The sequence below is a fragment of the Chenopodium album genome, chromosome 4 (genome assembly GCF_948465745.1).
Source record: "Chenopodium album chromosome 4, dcCheAlbu1.1, whole genome shotgun sequence".
In the NCBI taxonomy this organism is placed as follows: Eukaryota; Viridiplantae; Streptophyta; class Magnoliopsida; order Caryophyllales; family Amaranthaceae; genus Chenopodium; species Chenopodium album.
In genome coordinates this window covers 5,025,626-5,043,396 of record NC_137837.1, presented here as the reverse complement: position 1 = coordinate 5,043,396, position 17,771 = coordinate 5,025,626, and the positions used below count along the sequence as shown (strand labels likewise).

Here is a 17,771-nt window from a genome sequence, read left to right as displayed (position 1 = left end):
TCCCAAATTAAAATCACTTTAGGTAATATTTTAAATGCTTTGTTAGCAATATCCTATTACTCCCTCCGTTCCCAAAACTTCAATCATTTTGGGTTGATTTTACTGTTATTAAGAAACTTAAATAAAAAGAAATAAAAACTTATTGGAAAGATAAATTTACATGGTGTTTGTGAAAAAGTAGAGAGATAAAGTATTAAAAATACATGAAAAAAATTAATTTTTTGTATAGAAAGCAATATCCTATTGACGGAAGGAGTATATATAAATAAGAATAATGTTATATTTAGCTCTAAGGGCCATATATAAGCATTTAATACATCTTGAAAATTGTATAAAATTAGGAATTCATGAAGAAAAAAAAACGCATAAATCAGTGTAATTATTATTACTCCCTCCGTTTCATAATGTTAGTCTCATATGGAATCAATCACATAAAGTAAGAAAACAAATATATTTGGAATCTAACATTAAAGTATAACAGATTTCATAATTACTTTACCTTATTTAACTTTTTTTATTTTTCATTAGGAAAGCACAAGTCATAATTGCATAATTTAAGGTAAAAATTTCCTTACTTAGAGTCATGTAATCAATCTACAATCAATTAATTCCAAAAAAAATCAAGTCATAAATGAAATATATTATATATGGGTAGAACTTTTTGAAACGCCCAAAATAGTATATGGGACTAACATTATGAAACGGAGGGAGTATTTTTTTTTTTTTTTTTTGAAAGCAATCAGTGTAATTATTATTTATATTTTTATGATTTTCTAAATTTATTTATTGAATATTCTAGTGTGTATTTAATGCTTATATGTAGTTCTAAGGATTATATATAACATAGCGTAGTGCTAAATGGTAATTGACATTTAATAGCATACCATATTTTGAATTGTTAGCACGACATATCCTTTTCAACATGCACAAAAAACCGCTCTATTAAAACAAATGATCAATTCGAATGATTCAGATCATATCTAACACTTTAAGGCCCTAATTATATAGTTTGGCTAAATGGCTAATCATGGGCATAATCAATTAATCATATTACGATGATAAATATGATCATGAGTAGAAACATAAATAAATAAAAAAAATATAAAGGAAGTGAAAAGCTAGGGCTCATATAGGGATAATTAGGGTTGTGCACGGTGCGGTTTGGTGCGGTTTGGATCTCAAACCGCACCAAACCGCAAAATTGCGGTTTGTGATTTTTTCAAACCGCACCAAACCGCAATTCTATACAAACCGCACTGCAAAATACGGTTTGGTGCGATGCGGTTTGCGGTTTTTCCATAATTTTTTTACCTCACAAATAATGATTATTTGCTAATCTTTTGTTATGAAATTTTTACTTGGAAACTGTACAACTAACTATGCAAATAATTCAATAAAGAAGTAATGCTTTACTTCAATGTTAATAGTGACCCAGTAACATGCCAAGGCAAACATGGAGCAAAATCATTAAGTAAACCACAACCACTCCATTACAACTTCAAAGCACAAGAAACGGAGAGTAATAAGAAAGGAAAACTTTGGTTTTCTTAATAATGACCCACACAATTCAGTACATATAAATACAATATAAGAGTCTTCTTTCCATATAAGAGTCTTTGCATTAAATTGCGGTTTGCGGTGTGGTTTGGTTTGAAATTTTTTTAAAACCGCCCCAAACTGCAAAACCGTGGTTTGGTCAAATTTGAAAACCGCACCGTAATTTCCAAACCGCAAACCGCACCAAACCGCAAAATTGCGATTTGGTTTGCGGTTTGGTGCGGTCTAGACCGTACTCTGCACAGCCCTAGGGATAATATAGTATCACAATATCACTAAAGTTCTTTTTTTTAAAAAAAAAAAATAAAATAAAAAATCATATGATACATGTGATTATGTCATATATGGAATAAAAAATTAGTCCATTCTATTGGAGTCGTGATTATTTAGAAAATGAAAAGCGGAAAAGTGAAATCACTTTTTCAAGTTTAATTTTTTGTTATAGATTTATTAATTAGAATTAAAAAAAAATTACGAATATGCCCTATAATTTTAATTGATTTCCATCTTACACCTATTATATATTGAGGTGAAATGCTAGGGGCAATGGGAGTGTATTTTTGTACAATAATTTATTTTATCAAAAATGAAAAACTATCAATTTACATAATAATTCAGTAATGTATCACATGTAATCATTTTCACAAAATTTGAAACGATAATTATTATGTTTTTCATTCTTTCCAATACAAAAAATAATTAAATTACACTATAACTTGATTTGGACGTACAGTTTATCCGAATTAAAGAACAGTCCAAACTAATAGTCACCGATTCAATCACAAAATCATCAACTATAGTCAGACGTTCCGCGATCGAGGAATATAAATATACATACACACAAAGAGGGAGCCCTAGGGAAGAAGCAAGTTTTCAAATAGCAACAAGAGAACACAATTGGACAAAAACACACATGAATAAGAAGAGCAAGAAAAGGATAAAATGTGCTGCTAAATCAAAGGGCTTACATTGTTGTCTAGTGGAAGATAAGAGTGACCAAGTAAATGTATGTTTTGTTAAATTGTTTGTTTGTATTCCAATCTTTTTTAGTCTTACCTCATCTTCTTTAACCTCTTTGTATTGTACTTCCCAATGGACCACAATGGTTGGCCCCCTTTATTTAATTTTGCATTAGAATTTTCCCCTATAAATAGCACCCACATTTTATCATTTAACTCACTTAAAAATTATATTGTACCAAAGTTAGTACTTAACACATATATATAAATATATACATTTCCAATCAAATTATAAACCTACTTTACTAAGCATATTTTTATAAAATATGTCTTCATCATGCATTATGAGCTCAAATGAGTGCATAGTGTTTGATCCATCAATGATTCAAAACCAACCCAAGTTACCAAAAGAGTTCATTTGGGCCGGGTTCGATTCGATGCAACAACAAGAAAACAACAATGATATGCTCAATGAACCATTGGTGGACTTGGAAGGCTTCTTTAGGGGTGATGAAGAGGCCATTAAACATGCTGCTGAGTTGATCAACAAGGCATGTTTAACCCATGGGTTCTTCCAAGTCACTAATCATCGAGTCGATTCGAGCCTCATTGGGGCTGCCCATGATCAAATGGATGGCCTCTTCAAGTTGCCCTTGGATAAGAAATTAAGGGTTCAGAGGAACAAAGGAGAAATGTGGGGCTATTCTGGTGCCCATGCTCATAGATTTTCTAAACAACTTCCTTGGAAAGAGACTTTCTCTTTTGGCTACAATTATGTTGATGATAAAGGTGGTTTGATGAACTCTTATAAGCCTATTGTGTTTGATTATATCAAATCTTCATTAGGAGAGGACTTTGAATATGCAGGGTAAGTTTGTTGGTGCATAAGTGTCATTTTTTTTTGTTTTATACTAACTACGATAATCTAATATACTTTTAAGTTTGTCGTTGCAAAAGTTTGACCATTATTATTTTTAAATATAGTGTTACAAGATCATAATTAAATTTATATTACGGAGTATAACTTTATAAGAGTATATGACGAAACTAATTAATATAATAATACTTTATCTATCAAATTTATATATATTTTTTTTCTACAAGGTAAATATGTGGTCAAAGTAAATACAAAGATAGTGTAAAAGTCAAGCAAATTAACAATCAATTTGAAATGAACAGAGTCTATAATACATAAATAAAGTAATGAGCTTAACATTAACTCATTTATTGTTTAAAAAAATAAAAGAGAAAATAATGCAAAATAATTAATGTAATGCTACTTAAAATAATCATGCTGATTTTTAAACAAATAAACATGATTATTATAGGGAGTATGTGTGACTTTATGACTAGTTATAAGTATACTATTTTACAACTTATATCAATCAATATATAAGCTGAAAATTGGTTGTGAATACAATTATGCCCTACCATTTCTTGTTTCATAACAGTTGGATCACTTGGGGTTAAAATAATCCTTAATAACCCACAACAATGATAACAAGTCCTAATTTTTTTTTTTTTTTTTTTTAAGTTTTAATTATGTTTTTTAGCTTTCGAGAACATAAATTTTAAACTAAAAACTCACAAGTCACCATGTGTCCAATATGTGTTAATAATTTTTTTTAAATATAATAATAACGTACTCTTAAAATTTTAAATATAATAATAAAGTACTCTTAAAATAGACCCATTTGGATGTTCAAATTAAATATATACAGGTCTTAATTGGTTAAATGTAAAATCAAGTGTACTTATCCGATCCTTAGAGTCATTATCATTATTTTTTCATATTTTATATATCATGACTAAACAACGCATTGTATGTACATTATTCACGTATCCGCAGGTGGGTGTACCAAAGGTATTGTGAAGCTATGAAGGATCTCTCTCTAGTAATATTTGAGCTATTAGCAATAAGTTTGGGAATTGAAAGACAATATTTTAGGAAATTTTTTGAAGATGGAACCTCACTATTTAGATGCAACTCATACCCACCATGCAATGAACCAAGCCTAACCTTTGGCACAGGCCCGCATTGTGACCCGACTTCTTTGACCATTCTACACCAAGACCAGGTTGGTGGCCTTGAAGTTTTTGCTCACAATAAATGGCAAGCTGTTCGACCTAGACAAGATGCCTTCGTTATTAACATAGGAGACACTTTCATGGTAAAGATTTCATTTATCCGTTCTTTTTTTAATATGAATTTCTATTACTTTATGTCCACACTTGACTTGACCATCTTTTGTGATTCGTACATGAGAAACATTCATGTATATATACAAGATACAACTTGTCAAAACTTCATAAATCCTAATTTTTCTAAGTTTATAATTGTTTGAACTAAGCTAAGACATGATTTTTGAAATCACCAACGTAGTACTATACGCTTGTACTCTAGAGTAGGCCATATTTAGTTTAATGTGAACAAATCACCAACGTAGTACATAAACTGATTTAGGTACATAGTAGTAGCAATTTGCCAAGTTGCTTGGAAAATTATTGACAGTAACAATAATTGATTTAATTATTACATGGGTGATGCTTTGATTTCTTTTTTCCATTCAAATAATATTAGGCTTATTACTCCGCTTGTATGCTTAAATATATATATGTAAATATAGTGTGAATCCTAATAATTAGATATTTATTCTTAAGGAATGTATTACAATAATAATAAATGTAAAGGTTTATTTGACTTTATTGATTAAAATCATAAAATTTGCAGTGTTACTCAAAGATCAAATTTCATTCATGGGTGCTCTTTGTGACTTTCACTAAACCTAAAGTTAATAATTATGCGCCGTATACGATCGTACAGATATGCATACACTTGGAAATTTAAAGAATATTTTGAGATGATCAAATCATTCACGGACTTAAAAAGATGAGTTTAAACTTTAAACAAAAGATTGGTCAAAATTCTGTCATAATCATGACCGAATAGACGACATTGATGAATGATGATCATTTCTTGTACTTTCAGATTATTGTTGAGTTGCATAAATTTCATGCATAAACTAACCTAAAAAAGAGAGCAATCTTTGGTTTTTTTTATACATATACACATGATTTATTTTTAGCACATAGTATGATTGTAAAATTATGTCAGATCATATCATAACCTAAAATAATCTCCTTGAGTTTATTATTGATGAGTTGCATAAATTTCATGCATAATTTACCTAAAAATTAGAGTTTTATATATATATATATATATATATATATATATATATATATATATATATATATATATATATATATATATATGATATATATTTAGCGCATAGTATGATTGTAAAATTGTTTGTATGCACGTGTAGGCAATGTCTAATGGGAGATACAAGAGTTGCTTGCATAGGGCAGTGGTGAACAAGAAGAAAGAGAGAAAATCATTGGTTTTCTTTGTGAATCCAAAAGAAGACAAAATAGTGAGGCCCCCACAAGATCTGATTGACAGAGAAGAAGGGACAAAGTCTAGGAAATACCCTGATTTTAAATGGCCTCATTTGATGGAATTTACCCAATTTCATTACAGAGCTGATGTTACTACCCTTCAAAGCTTTTTCCAGTGGTTACCCTCTTCTAATTTGCCTTGATTTTTGTTTTTTTATTTACCTCTTTTTAAGCTACTAGGTTCGTAACTAAGTACAATGCAAAATAAAATGGAATGAAGTTAGAGAATTTGTCTTCTCGTTTTGGTTTGTATGTTTGTTACGTCTGCATGTAATGTCATCTTCGCATTGTATAATAATTAAAAATGAAAAAAGACTTGGAACTTTTTTTCTTTTTTATTTAGTAGGTTTGAAACGAAAAAAAAAAAATTATCGGATCAGAATTGAGCTCTTTAATTATTTGTTTGAACTTGCCATGTACTATATAGTATTGTACTTGGACTAACAGGGCTTTTAGAGGTGCTTTTGGTTTTCTTTACATTGATCATGTATGCAACTGTGCGGGGGAGAATTTTCTATATATGTCGTGCACATTTGTATATTTTGGGCATATACTTGCACTTCTCTTATAAACACAAGGGAAATTCTTAGAAGTTGCTTACTCCTTGGCAAAAGGAAAAAACAAAAGAGTGGTGAGGTGCTTCGTTATCTAATGTTGGATTGTTGGGTAAGTGTGACCCAAATTTCGTAAGCCCAATTAATTATGTCGGAAAGTATTCAAAAATTAAGAAAATTCTCGTTTATTGAGAAATTGATGGAGAACTGTGAAAGAATCTAGAATTTGGTGAATGGTCATGAAGATTCTAGATTTATATGGCAATTTAAAGAGCATGCAGAATTTTTCACACACTTCTTTCACCTCCATAGATTTATCACCTATAAATAGTGGTGCTTAGTCCATACATATCACGATCGGAGTTTCTCCACACAAAATCTCCCTAATCCACTATCCTTTCTTGTAATACACTCTTTTAAAGGGTTATTGTAATCTCTTATTTTCACACAGTAAATATTGTGGGCCCATTTCTTTACGCATTCATCTATCTCTAAATAATTTTATCAATCTCTACCTCTTTAATTTGTTTCTCAATCCCTCTCTACAATCCAGGAATAATAAGCATGCTTCCTATCCTCTCATGTCCACTCTGTGTTTTGGCATACCTGCACTAAACACTTAAAAGGAATAAAGTCAAAATTTGTGATGAAAAACTTAATAAAACACATGAAAGAAAAGGGTCGAATTTAGAGTGTCAATCTATCTCAAAACATCTACCATTACTAAAACAAAAAAATGGTACAAATCAAGTATGACAAAATAACTCTTCTCAAAAAAAAAAAAAAAAAAAAAGAGTATGACAAAATAACCAAGAAAACCCCAACATGTCTTGTCTTGTTGCAAGTACTTGTGCAAAAACCAAGAATTCTATCAACAAATAAAATAATGTATGAAGGTTAAAATGTACCAGTTAGGGTGATAGAAATTGTGACACTTTACCACATTTTTGTTGTTGGTGTACTTCGTTTTCAATTTTAAGGATTTTAGTTGTAAAAATTCGACAATAAACTTATTGACACTAAATAAACATGAAATAAAAAATAAAGGTTTTAGTTTTTATAAATACCTTCCTTACTAGCACCATAATTCTAACTTCTTTGTGTGTTAATCAAAATATATAGCTCACTACATAATGATTCAGAAAAATAAAAAAACAATGAAAAACTAATCAATTTTGAATTTCTTAATTATTTGAAATAAGTATTTGTGGTTGTTTCCCTCCTCTATATGTTTATACTATATTGCTATGTATCACATTCTATTATTCCATTGTGAAAAAAATATAAAAAAATAAATTATAAAAAAAATACCAAAAAATTTAAGAACATAAATTCAAGAGCGAGTTACTTCCTCTACTTCACCAATGGCCAACTGAATCAATTTGATCTTGGTGTTGGTAATTCTTTTGAATAGAATTTGGTGAGAAGGGCAAAGAAAACGGCTGTTCCGGTACTGGAAAAGATGGTTGAGGAAGTAGCAATGGGTTTGTAGAAGAATATATACTAGTAGCATAAGGTGACAACCCTTGATCAACTTGTTGAAATTGGTCATGTTGTTGGTGATGTTGTAATAACCTTTGATGATTATGTAGTTGTTGCGAAAATTGATCATTTGATCTTTGTTGCTTAGGAATATTTAATTTCTCCCCTTCAATTTCTCTGTACTTATTAAGGTACATTTTCAAAGGATTCACATAATCCTCGAAACCAAGGGTTGTTATAGCCCATATAATATCATCACCATTTATAGTCTTCCTTTTTTCTCTTTGGCATTTGTCCGAGGCTTCCCCCGTGACAAAGCTTATAAACTCCGAAACACATTCTTGAACGGTCTCTTTCGCGTCCTTAGAGATTTTCCCACTTTGCGGAATTACCTTTTTCATGATCCTCCCTACATTAGCTATAGGGAGAAACCGGTCTTGCTCTTTATTACTCGCTTTGTTGTTGTTATTGTTGTTGTTGCTGTTGTCGTCGTTGTTGTTGCTATTGTTTTTAGAACAAGGGCTATCAGGGCTTTCTTGTTTGATTCTATCTTGCTTAATTCTAAGGCTTTCACCATCCATGTCTATATTAACTTTTTTTTATATATATATTTTTGTTTGTTTACTTGTTATCTTTCACAAGTATTAATATTTTTTTTATTTGAGAAAATTGGATTAGTGATAATTAGAAAGAAAATAATATAAGAAATGTTGGGTTGTGATTAAATGGCAAAAAAAGCAAAAAAATAGGCAAGTGAAGTGGTAAGTGTTTGGTTAATTTTGACCGTGGGACTCGCTCTCTGTTAAGAGCTCTAATTTACCTATTAATGTTGATAAACAGCATTCCATATGACCTAATTTTAACTTATTTTTGTTTTTGTGTAGTTAGTGTAGCATTATTAGATAATTTACTAGCCGTACTTCCGTACAATATGTAAGATTATCTAGACATTTGAGGCAAGATTTTAGAAGCATTAAAAAAGGCATGCGATTCAACATGTAAAGGATAGTACATGAATAGTATGTAGTGCTAATTTAATCCAAAAAATTGTGTCAAAAAAAATCCAAAACATAATATTTCTCCTAATCGTGTTGTCTAATATTAATAGTCGTCTCGTACTTCTTTTTAAAAAAGATAGTCTATCTCGTACTTGTATATTATTATTAATAAATGTTTATTTGAAAATAGAGTGTCACATAAATGACCTTAAGAATTGGAGAAAGTCGAATATAGAGAGTAATATGACATCTCACTATTTGAAAATAGATAAATTTATTATCTAAGTAGTTTAATTTACCACAAATATTTGCATTGATGTCTAACTGAGTTTATGAAACTAGGTTTTTAACAAAATGCTACTCCCTCCGTCCCCGAAAGAACGACCCTTTTGGGTTGATTTTGCGGGTATTAATAAAGTTAAATAAAAGAAGTAAAAGTATATTGGAAAGATAAATTTACATGAGATTTACAAAAAAAGTAAAGAGAGATATTAATAAAAAGCATATGGAAAAATAAAATTTTATATGGGGAAGCTAATTTTGCACAAATATTGTTGCAAATTGGTGGATATTTTAATGCTAATGGGTCATTCTTTTTGGGACTAAAATTAGGCTAAATGGGTCATTCTTTCAGGGACGAAGGGAGTAGTATACAAGTATATTTTATTTCATTTATAAGAGAAAGATACAATAGTCATTTCAATGTATATAGTTTCAAATTATCGACTTTTTCTAATCCAATTAAATATATTAACGGTCAATATACATAGATCGGGAGAAAACAATCATTACAACTGAAAAAGAAACAGATGAAGTATACTTTTGTCTTCTACGTTCCTTTACAAACAAGAAAGTCCAAGATTAAGCAATCGGAACCCATAAGTCAGGACACAAGAGTTCATTAGCTGTCTGTTTAGATCCAATTTTATAAATATGATTGGATTGGATTTAGATCCAGATTTGGCAATCCGTTTGTAGTTTTGTGTCCAGATTCTGGATCAAGTGGACCAGCTAAAAGTATAATAATTGGTCAATTATATGAGTAATTTGTAGTAAGATCAATGAAAAAACAAAGTAAGGTTATATAATTTGACCAAATTTGGAGGTTATTAGTAGGTTTTCAGACATCTTTTCTTGTTGCTCCACATGAGTTTAGAAATATCGGCCTGCTAATAATGCAGGAGCAGAAATTAATGCCTCCGATACAAAACCTCGAAAAGCCTACAATTTCATGGCTGTAGATTAGCTTTTGAATGCAATTAGCTATCACAGAAGGAAAGGCGTTCGAATTCACCACCATAATCCCTATAATTGTTTTTGGATGGACAAGTAGAAACTTTCATTCAGACCATATCAAAAACTTGCAAAAGTGCAAATGACAAAGATCCATGGAGGAGCAGACAGAGCTCAGTTTAAAAAAAAAAAAAAAAATGTATCACAATGTGCGAGATAACTCTTAATATGATGCTTACAATACTATCCAGTATGACAAAGAAACAAAATTATCAACATTTACGCAGAGTTCTATAGCTATATGCTAGCAGAAAATCAATATATCCTCATCAAGAAACTAATATAATGTTACAATTAACCCACTAAGGGTTTGGGGAGACGAAACCTAAACACCAAGAACTTTCTCTATTTTTTGGAGGGAGGGGAGGGGGGGAGGGGGTGGGGAGCAAAAAATTACAGTTTAATACAAAATGCAATTTGCAACTATTAAATAACTGAAAGAATACCTAATCAAGTAATCAAAATGTGTGGCTTGGAGATCCTTTCAAAAGACCAGATATCTTACATGAGAGCATATTTCAAGGTCTCTACCTCTTCGGGCCGCCAGTTTGTTTTCTGGGCACACAACAAACCTTCCTTGTCCTTGGAATAGGTCATTCGGATCTCCCAATGCATAGATCTCAACATTGTCTCCAACTCATTGATGGTCTCAACATTATCACGCACAATAATCTTACCTTCTGGTCTCAAGATCCTATCAACCTCCACAACCAAGGCTCGCATGTTGCACCTACAGAATTCAGATTGCAAAAAGGTAATTCAGAGTTGGCATAATCAAATCAGATAAGTTTTATGGTATAATTACTACTCCTTAAATTTGACTCATGGTACATACTTCTTATTAATTTTGGAGAAGAGATGATCGGCATGGAGGAGGTCATAAGATCGAGGATAAGTGTTAAATGACTCGCACCAATCATGATAAATCCCAAACAGGCCACGTTCATAAATTATAGGAAGGGTATCGGGTGAATCTACTGTCACCACATTCATGACCCAGAGTTTCAAGTCTCTCAGAGCTGCAGCAAATCTGTTGATAACAATAGAATTATTATGCACCTCACAAGAGTATCACATGCAAAAATTAAATCACAGTAAATGAAACATACCCTCCATACACAGCTCTCATATCCATCACATTTCTCACATTGGACCAGCTGATACCCATGCCATTAAGATATGTTGTGCTAACCACACGTTTCCAGTGCTCATTATCTGCAGTGAAATCCTCGGGTGCTGACTTACCATAAACACCAACCTGGGAACTAGTTAACCAGTATGGTGGTTTCTGCAGCCTGGCAGACCATTTCTCTGGCCACTGAGACCCACGCTCAGTTTCACCTTCAGGTACTTTGTGCATGCATGATTGTAAAGGGACATTCCTGCAAAAGATCAAAGTGAGCATTCTAAGCTGGGAAATTCATAGCTATTAATACGATGCATATATCATACTAATGTCTATAAATAGAGTCAAATTCTTGGTACAAACATAACCTAATGCAAAGATACAACAAAGTCCAGTTCCATGCACTGACAATGGTGGGAAAATCACTTGGACAGTTGGATGAGAATTATAGTTCGTCACTACCTCTCTCAACTCTTTTGTTTTTATAATTATTTTTTTACCTCTCCCATTTTTTTATACAAAGCTTTCGATTATCATAGCTGAAAAGGTTGAGGCATTTGTATCAAGGACATACTCTATGACTTAAGAAATTTAAACTGATGTGATATCTATGAATCTAAGATAGTATTTATAAAATTTGACATCAACAATAGAAACTTACGCCTCAGCTTTGTAAACTATGATGCTCAAAAGTTTTGTATCAAGAATATAAAACAACCTGTTTTGTTGGAAAATCGGAAGTTACTAAATGATAACTTTTATCACTAACTTTGTACATCCAGTGTGTGATCCACTTGTTAGGGATAAACAAGAAAATGAATAAAATCCTACTCGTCAATGTGAATTATTTTTGTATGCTTTTTTTTTTTAGTGGATGGATTACATGTTGGGTAACTGTAGTGCTATTAAAGGTTTTTTTCCCCTATAAACAAAAGCTTCTTTTTTTCCAGCAAAATCATATTTCAGTGACAGCTGTCATCAAACCCCATCCCTAAAATGTATTTTGGTGTTGTATTCGAGCAACTCCATAACCACACGGATCAAATTCTGGATAAAATGATCTTAGGCATCCCAAACATAAGATAGATAAATAAATAAGAAGATAAAATAGAAGGAGGAATTACCAGGCAGCATTACGATCATCAGATTGCTCACACAATGGGGGTTCATTCTGTGACCTCTGTTCATAACACTCGTTAGAAAATGGCTTTTGATATATTGCTATACCAACCAAATTCACTGTATCTTTCTCCTTCTTAATGAGTTTCCAGCACAATTGCTCGGTCAGTTTAGACATGGCTGTGAATAAGAAACAGATAGATTTAGCAAATTTTCAAAATCAATTACTAACGAGGAACAGGTGTAATGTTCAAATCAACTGCGATTAACTAACGAACAACACTGATGCATAACTTACCATTCCAAATTTCAACATCTGCTTCAAGCTTCTGATATATTGGAGTGGCAGACCATACAAAGTAACCTCCGGGACGCAGCAGACGGTTTAGTTCCAGCAAAAGTTTTCCACCTGCAAGGCTGCAACACCATAATTTAAATAATTATACTGAATTGCTGAAGTGAGAATATGGCCAAACTCCAATACAGAACATTCTGCCTAAAAGAAATCATTAACAAGACAAATATGCTAAAACTACCTTCTGCATGCCATGGAACTCTACACCTAGCACAATGGACAATATCAAAAGCAATCCCAGGAAAGGGCAGTCTCAGTGTTCCCATCACAGCAGATATGGCTGGAATCCCTCGTTCAAGAGCAAATTGTACTTGAGCTTCGTGTTCATCTTTTGGAGCCAATGACATGGTCAACACATCTTTATCAAAAAGGAAACCTCCGAAGCTGGCAACTCCACATCCAACATCCAGCACAACACGTGAACGTTTTCCCCATGCAATATCAGGTAACATCTATGGAAATAACACAGATACCACAATAAGCAACATGGCAAGCAGAACACTAAGGAAGATATAATCATATTAACTACAATATTTTTTGTCTTCTAGATTGTCCTATAAATTACTGATTGAAGCAAACACATCTGATTTTTATTTAATTTTTTTTAATTGCACTGAAGACACTCCAAGAGCAAGGACAGTTCACGTAAAGATGATCAAAAGCAAAATGGAGGCTCACTTGTTCGATGAACTCGATATAGTGAAGAGCTCCATGCTTGAATTGAGTTCCGCCGCCAGGGAAAGTGAGGTACTCGCCACTAACTTTCACCCAATTCTGGTGCCCCTTAATCTTCACTAACTTGGTGTGTGGAACATTAGCATACCAGACCTGCAGAAACACATCAAAATAGCCCCTTTTAGCAAAAGAACAGAATAGAAAATAAATTTGCACAGTGATGGCTGCATGTTGCCTACCTTTTCCCTGCTTTTCGGCCACTCAATCGGTCGCTTATAACCTTCAGGGAGAGGAACAAGACAAGTGGGAGGCTCAGTAGGGCAATGTCTTTCCCGATGCTCATAATGCTTAGTACTCCTCAGGTGATGGATTGCATCCCAATTATCAAGGCAAGGAATATAATCTGGCCCAGCAGTTGTGTTACAGAGCTTCCATGTAAACTCTTCCTGTTGGCCTGAGGGTGTTTGTGCTTCCTTTACACTCTTTGACTCAGCAGCCTGAGTTGAGAAAGAACCATTCTGGGTGGTAGACTCGTTAAGAAGCTCTGACTGAGCCGCAGAAGGAAAGACCTCTTGAGAACCCTGCTCTTTTGCTTCACCATCTTCCTTCTTGCTACTATCATCAGATTCATTTTCTTGTTTTTGCTCCACCTTCTCCTCTATACCTTCCTCTTTCTTTTCTTCTTGCGTTTCACTAGGACTCTCCTCTGTCTTCTTCTCATTCTCATCTGATTCTGGTTTACTCTCACCGGAACCTTCTTCTGACTCCTTTTCACCAAAATCATTCCCATCACCATCCCTCTTTGCACCCTCAGTTCCATCTTCTTTCTTGGATTCCGAGCTTTCCTCATTTGATTCACTCTTGTTAGTCTCATCTGATTTACTTTCTTCAACCTCCTTTGACTGCTCCTCTTGCTTTTCCTCAGATTGCGTCTCATTGGAGCTTTCATTATTGCCCTTCTCCTCCGGAGGTGACTTAACATTACTGTCCCCTTTAGTAGCATCCTCGGGCAAATCACCCGGATTGTCCTCAAACTGAGGGGCAGGGCTCTCATTGTTGTCTTTCACTACATCCTGTTTCACCTCAGTTTTTTGCTTTTCCTGGGGCACATCTATGTTAGGAGTTGAAATATCCGACGATGACGATGTCATCATCCATACCCCAACCAAACAAAGAGCTACAAAAACCACCACAGTCACCGTGGAACAGTAGCTCGAGGACGGTCTTTTAGTATCAATCCTCGTATACCTCCCCGTCGCCATCCCTTTAATTCCTTTTAATCAAACTTTTATAAATCCTGTTTCAATTATAGCAAATCAACTTAAAATCTCAAATTATCATCATTCCAACACCCTAGTGAACCTACACACATTATCTTCATTGCATCATACTACTCCTTTCACAAAATTGGAGAAACCCCATTCGATATTGAATCATATTGTATAAAATTCCATAACAACCAAATTTTACACTATAACATACACTACACATCACCCTTTAAACAATATTTGCATCAATCATAAATCTTATCTTATAATTTTCAATATATATCAGACAGACCAATTACCAATGATTTCTATAACATTCAAAACCATAGTTTATAAACTAAATTCCACTAATTATGCAAGCTACACAGATCCACTCAAAAAACACCCAATTATGACATTAATAACATCGAATTTAGCAATTAACAACTGAATCATCAAAATACAATAAAATCAACAGATACCCAGATCGTAAATTATATTCAATAATCATAAATTAGTACAATTATGCACCAAAAAAAAAAACATAGAAGATCTAGGGAAATGGGGCGTACCTGATTGGATCTGGGTAGGAAAAAAAACTACGGAGTAATATAAAAATTGATTCATACTATAATTTTGTCTCTCTAATAGAGGAGAGAGAGAATGGAAGCTACTAGTGAGTGTGTGAATACTGAAGAGCAGCTTAAAGGAGATAAATATAAGGAAATAATTCTGGGTAGAAATTGTATTTTATTAAATTAAAAATGGGTTTATTGATTTTTAATTTGATTGATGATTTAATAATTGATCTGGGATTTACGTTTTTGAATCAGTTGAATTTAAAGGTAGGAAGAATTTTACAAATATTGTTGAGGTTTTCGGGGTTTTGATGGTTATAATGTGGGAGGGGAAAAAAGGGTAAATGGAGGTGCCGTAAATTTGCAGGAAAAAGATAACCAATATAGGAAAGTACGGAATTTTTCGTTGAATGCAAGTAATTGAATAAGTAATTATTACTAAAAATACTTTAAAATAAAAAAATTTAAATTTAAATTTAAATTAAAAAAAAAAAAAAAAAAAAGGCACTTCCAACTTGCAAATCAAGGTATCCGATAAAATTAACCTAATTCAAATTACTCTAGTCATATTTTGATAGGGCATTTTATTTGCATTTTAATGACACAAATTGGTTCTAAATTGATTTACTTATTAATCCTGTCTGAAAATAATTTATGTATTTTTCACGATGATAAAACCAATTGTCTTACAATTAAGATACTATATATGAGCTTGTTTCGATTGACTGAAAACAATTGAACTAAACTAAACCGATTGGATTGTAACTGAACTGATTATGGCTAAACTTAACTAAACTGATTGGAACTGAACTAAAGTGAATTAAAATTAAGCTGAACAGAATAGGGTCTATGTGAATGAATATGACTCTTTATTTGAGTAAGACCATACTTAATTGAAAAATGAATAACTCACTTGCTAAAACAACACTACTATCCATAGAGGTTGTGATATGAAAATAACTCGATCTTATAGATTGTGAAATTCACTCTACTACTCACCCTACAAAACCTTACCAACTTAATAAGATGACATACACACTTCTAACTTTTACTACATAGATACGTCATTAAGTCATCCAGTTTAATTATAATTTTAACTTATCTTGTTTTGTTTTCTTCCAAAAAAAAAAAAAAAAAAATTATCTTGTTTTGTCATTTGATAATTATTTTCCTTTAGTATGTGATTGGACTTAGGGTCTGTTCATATTTACTGAACTGAGCTGAACTGAACTAAATAGAATTGATTGGAGCTTAACTGAACTAAATGGAGCTGAACTGAACTGAACTGGACTGAAATGAGCTGAAATTAATATTTTATAAGAGAGGGAAATTAGGAGCTGAACTGAACTGATTGGAGTTGAACTGAACTGAAATTAAGTAAATGTGAACAGACCCTTAAGATTGAACATTTAGAGTTGATGATCATCGTCATTACTATGGCTATGTTTAATTTATCTTATCTGATCCGATCGCATAAAATAAAATCTCATATCATACTTTATCGTCTTATGTGCAACTTTCTATCAAGAAATATCTTTATACAAAGTTTCATATGTGGCTGGTCACACTGTGCAGCAAGCCACAATTTTTTTTTTATAATTATTTTCTCTCCCTCCTCTATCTCCTCCTTCTCATTTTCTCGAGAAACAATCAGGCAAATTCCAATTTCCTCAAAAAAAAAAAAAAGAAAGGCAAATTCCAATCGTGGATAATCAAACAAATTCCAATCATCATTGTTGGAGATAATCGAAGCTTTAGTTACCATTTTCAATTGAAGGTAGAATTGCAGGATTTATGGTTACGATTACCGATTTCAATTGTTGATAATCGTCTTCGTGGGTGGTTCATTCGTCGGTGGACGGTGGTGTTGGTTTTTGGTGGTTTCGAGGGTGGTATTTTCGTTCGTGTATCAGATCTAGTGTGGTGGTTTTTTGTGGTTTCATGGGTGGTAGTTGTGGGTGGCGAGAGTTCTAAAAGACAGTGGTTTTACTGGGGTGGGTAGTGGTGGTTTGATGGTGGTTTCGTTCTAGGTAGAAGTGGTTCGTTGGTTGTGGTTCTGGGTTCGTTGGTGGTTTCGGTTGGTAGTGGTTCGTTGGTGGTGGTTGCAGGTTCGTTGGTGTTTTAGGTTGGTAGTGGTTTGTTGGTGGTGGTTCTGGGTGGTAGTTTTTCGTAGTTAGGGGTTACTAGATCCGGTCAAGGGTTACATGGTTAGGGGTTACTTGGTCGGTCAGGGGCTACTTGGTCGGAGGGGTTACTAGGGGTTACTTGGTCGGATGAGTTACTAGGTTGGAGGGGTTACTAGGTTGAAGGGGTTACTAGGTCAGAGGGGTTACTTTTGTCATGTGTTAGCTGGCCACACCGTGTGGCCA

The 17,771-nt window shown here is 33.0% G+C and overlaps 2 protein-coding genes and 1 pseudogene across 2 annotated transcripts; 1 reads left to right on the top strand and 2 right to left on the bottom strand.

Annotated features, from left to right (window-relative positions):
* Positions 1-2,760: 2,760 nt before the first annotated feature.
* Positions 2,761-6,313, top strand: LOC145626422 (gibberellin 20 oxidase 1-like). The gene is made up of 3 exons (XM_081678853.1): positions 2,761-3,384; positions 4,366-4,687; positions 5,843-6,313. The coding sequence occupies exons 1-3, from the start codon at positions 2,843-2,845 to the stop codon at positions 6,116-6,118; spliced, it is 1,140 nt and encodes a 379-aa protein (XP_081534979.1). The 5' UTR covers positions 2,761-2,842; the 3' UTR covers positions 6,119-6,313.
* Positions 6,314-7,741: 1,428 nt separating this feature from the next.
* LOC145627518 (nuclear transcription factor Y subunit B-7 pseudogene) lies at positions 7,742-8,592 on the bottom strand (annotated as a pseudogene).
* Positions 8,593-10,544: 1,952 nt separating this feature from the next.
* On the bottom strand, positions 10,545-15,718 carry LOC145628673 (putative methyltransferase PMT26). The gene is made up of 9 exons (XM_081681036.1): positions 15,397-15,718; positions 13,817-14,874; positions 13,581-13,730; positions 13,084-13,354; positions 12,846-12,956; positions 12,553-12,727; positions 11,412-11,684; positions 11,138-11,332; positions 10,545-11,032 (listed from the first exon to the last, which is right to left on the bottom strand). The coding sequence occupies exons 2-9, from the start codon at positions 14,837-14,839 to the stop codon at positions 10,804-10,806; spliced, it is 2,427 nt and encodes an 808-aa protein (XP_081537162.1). The 5' UTR covers positions 14,840-14,874; positions 15,397-15,718; the 3' UTR covers positions 10,545-10,803.
* Positions 15,719-17,771: the final 2,053 nt, after the last annotated feature.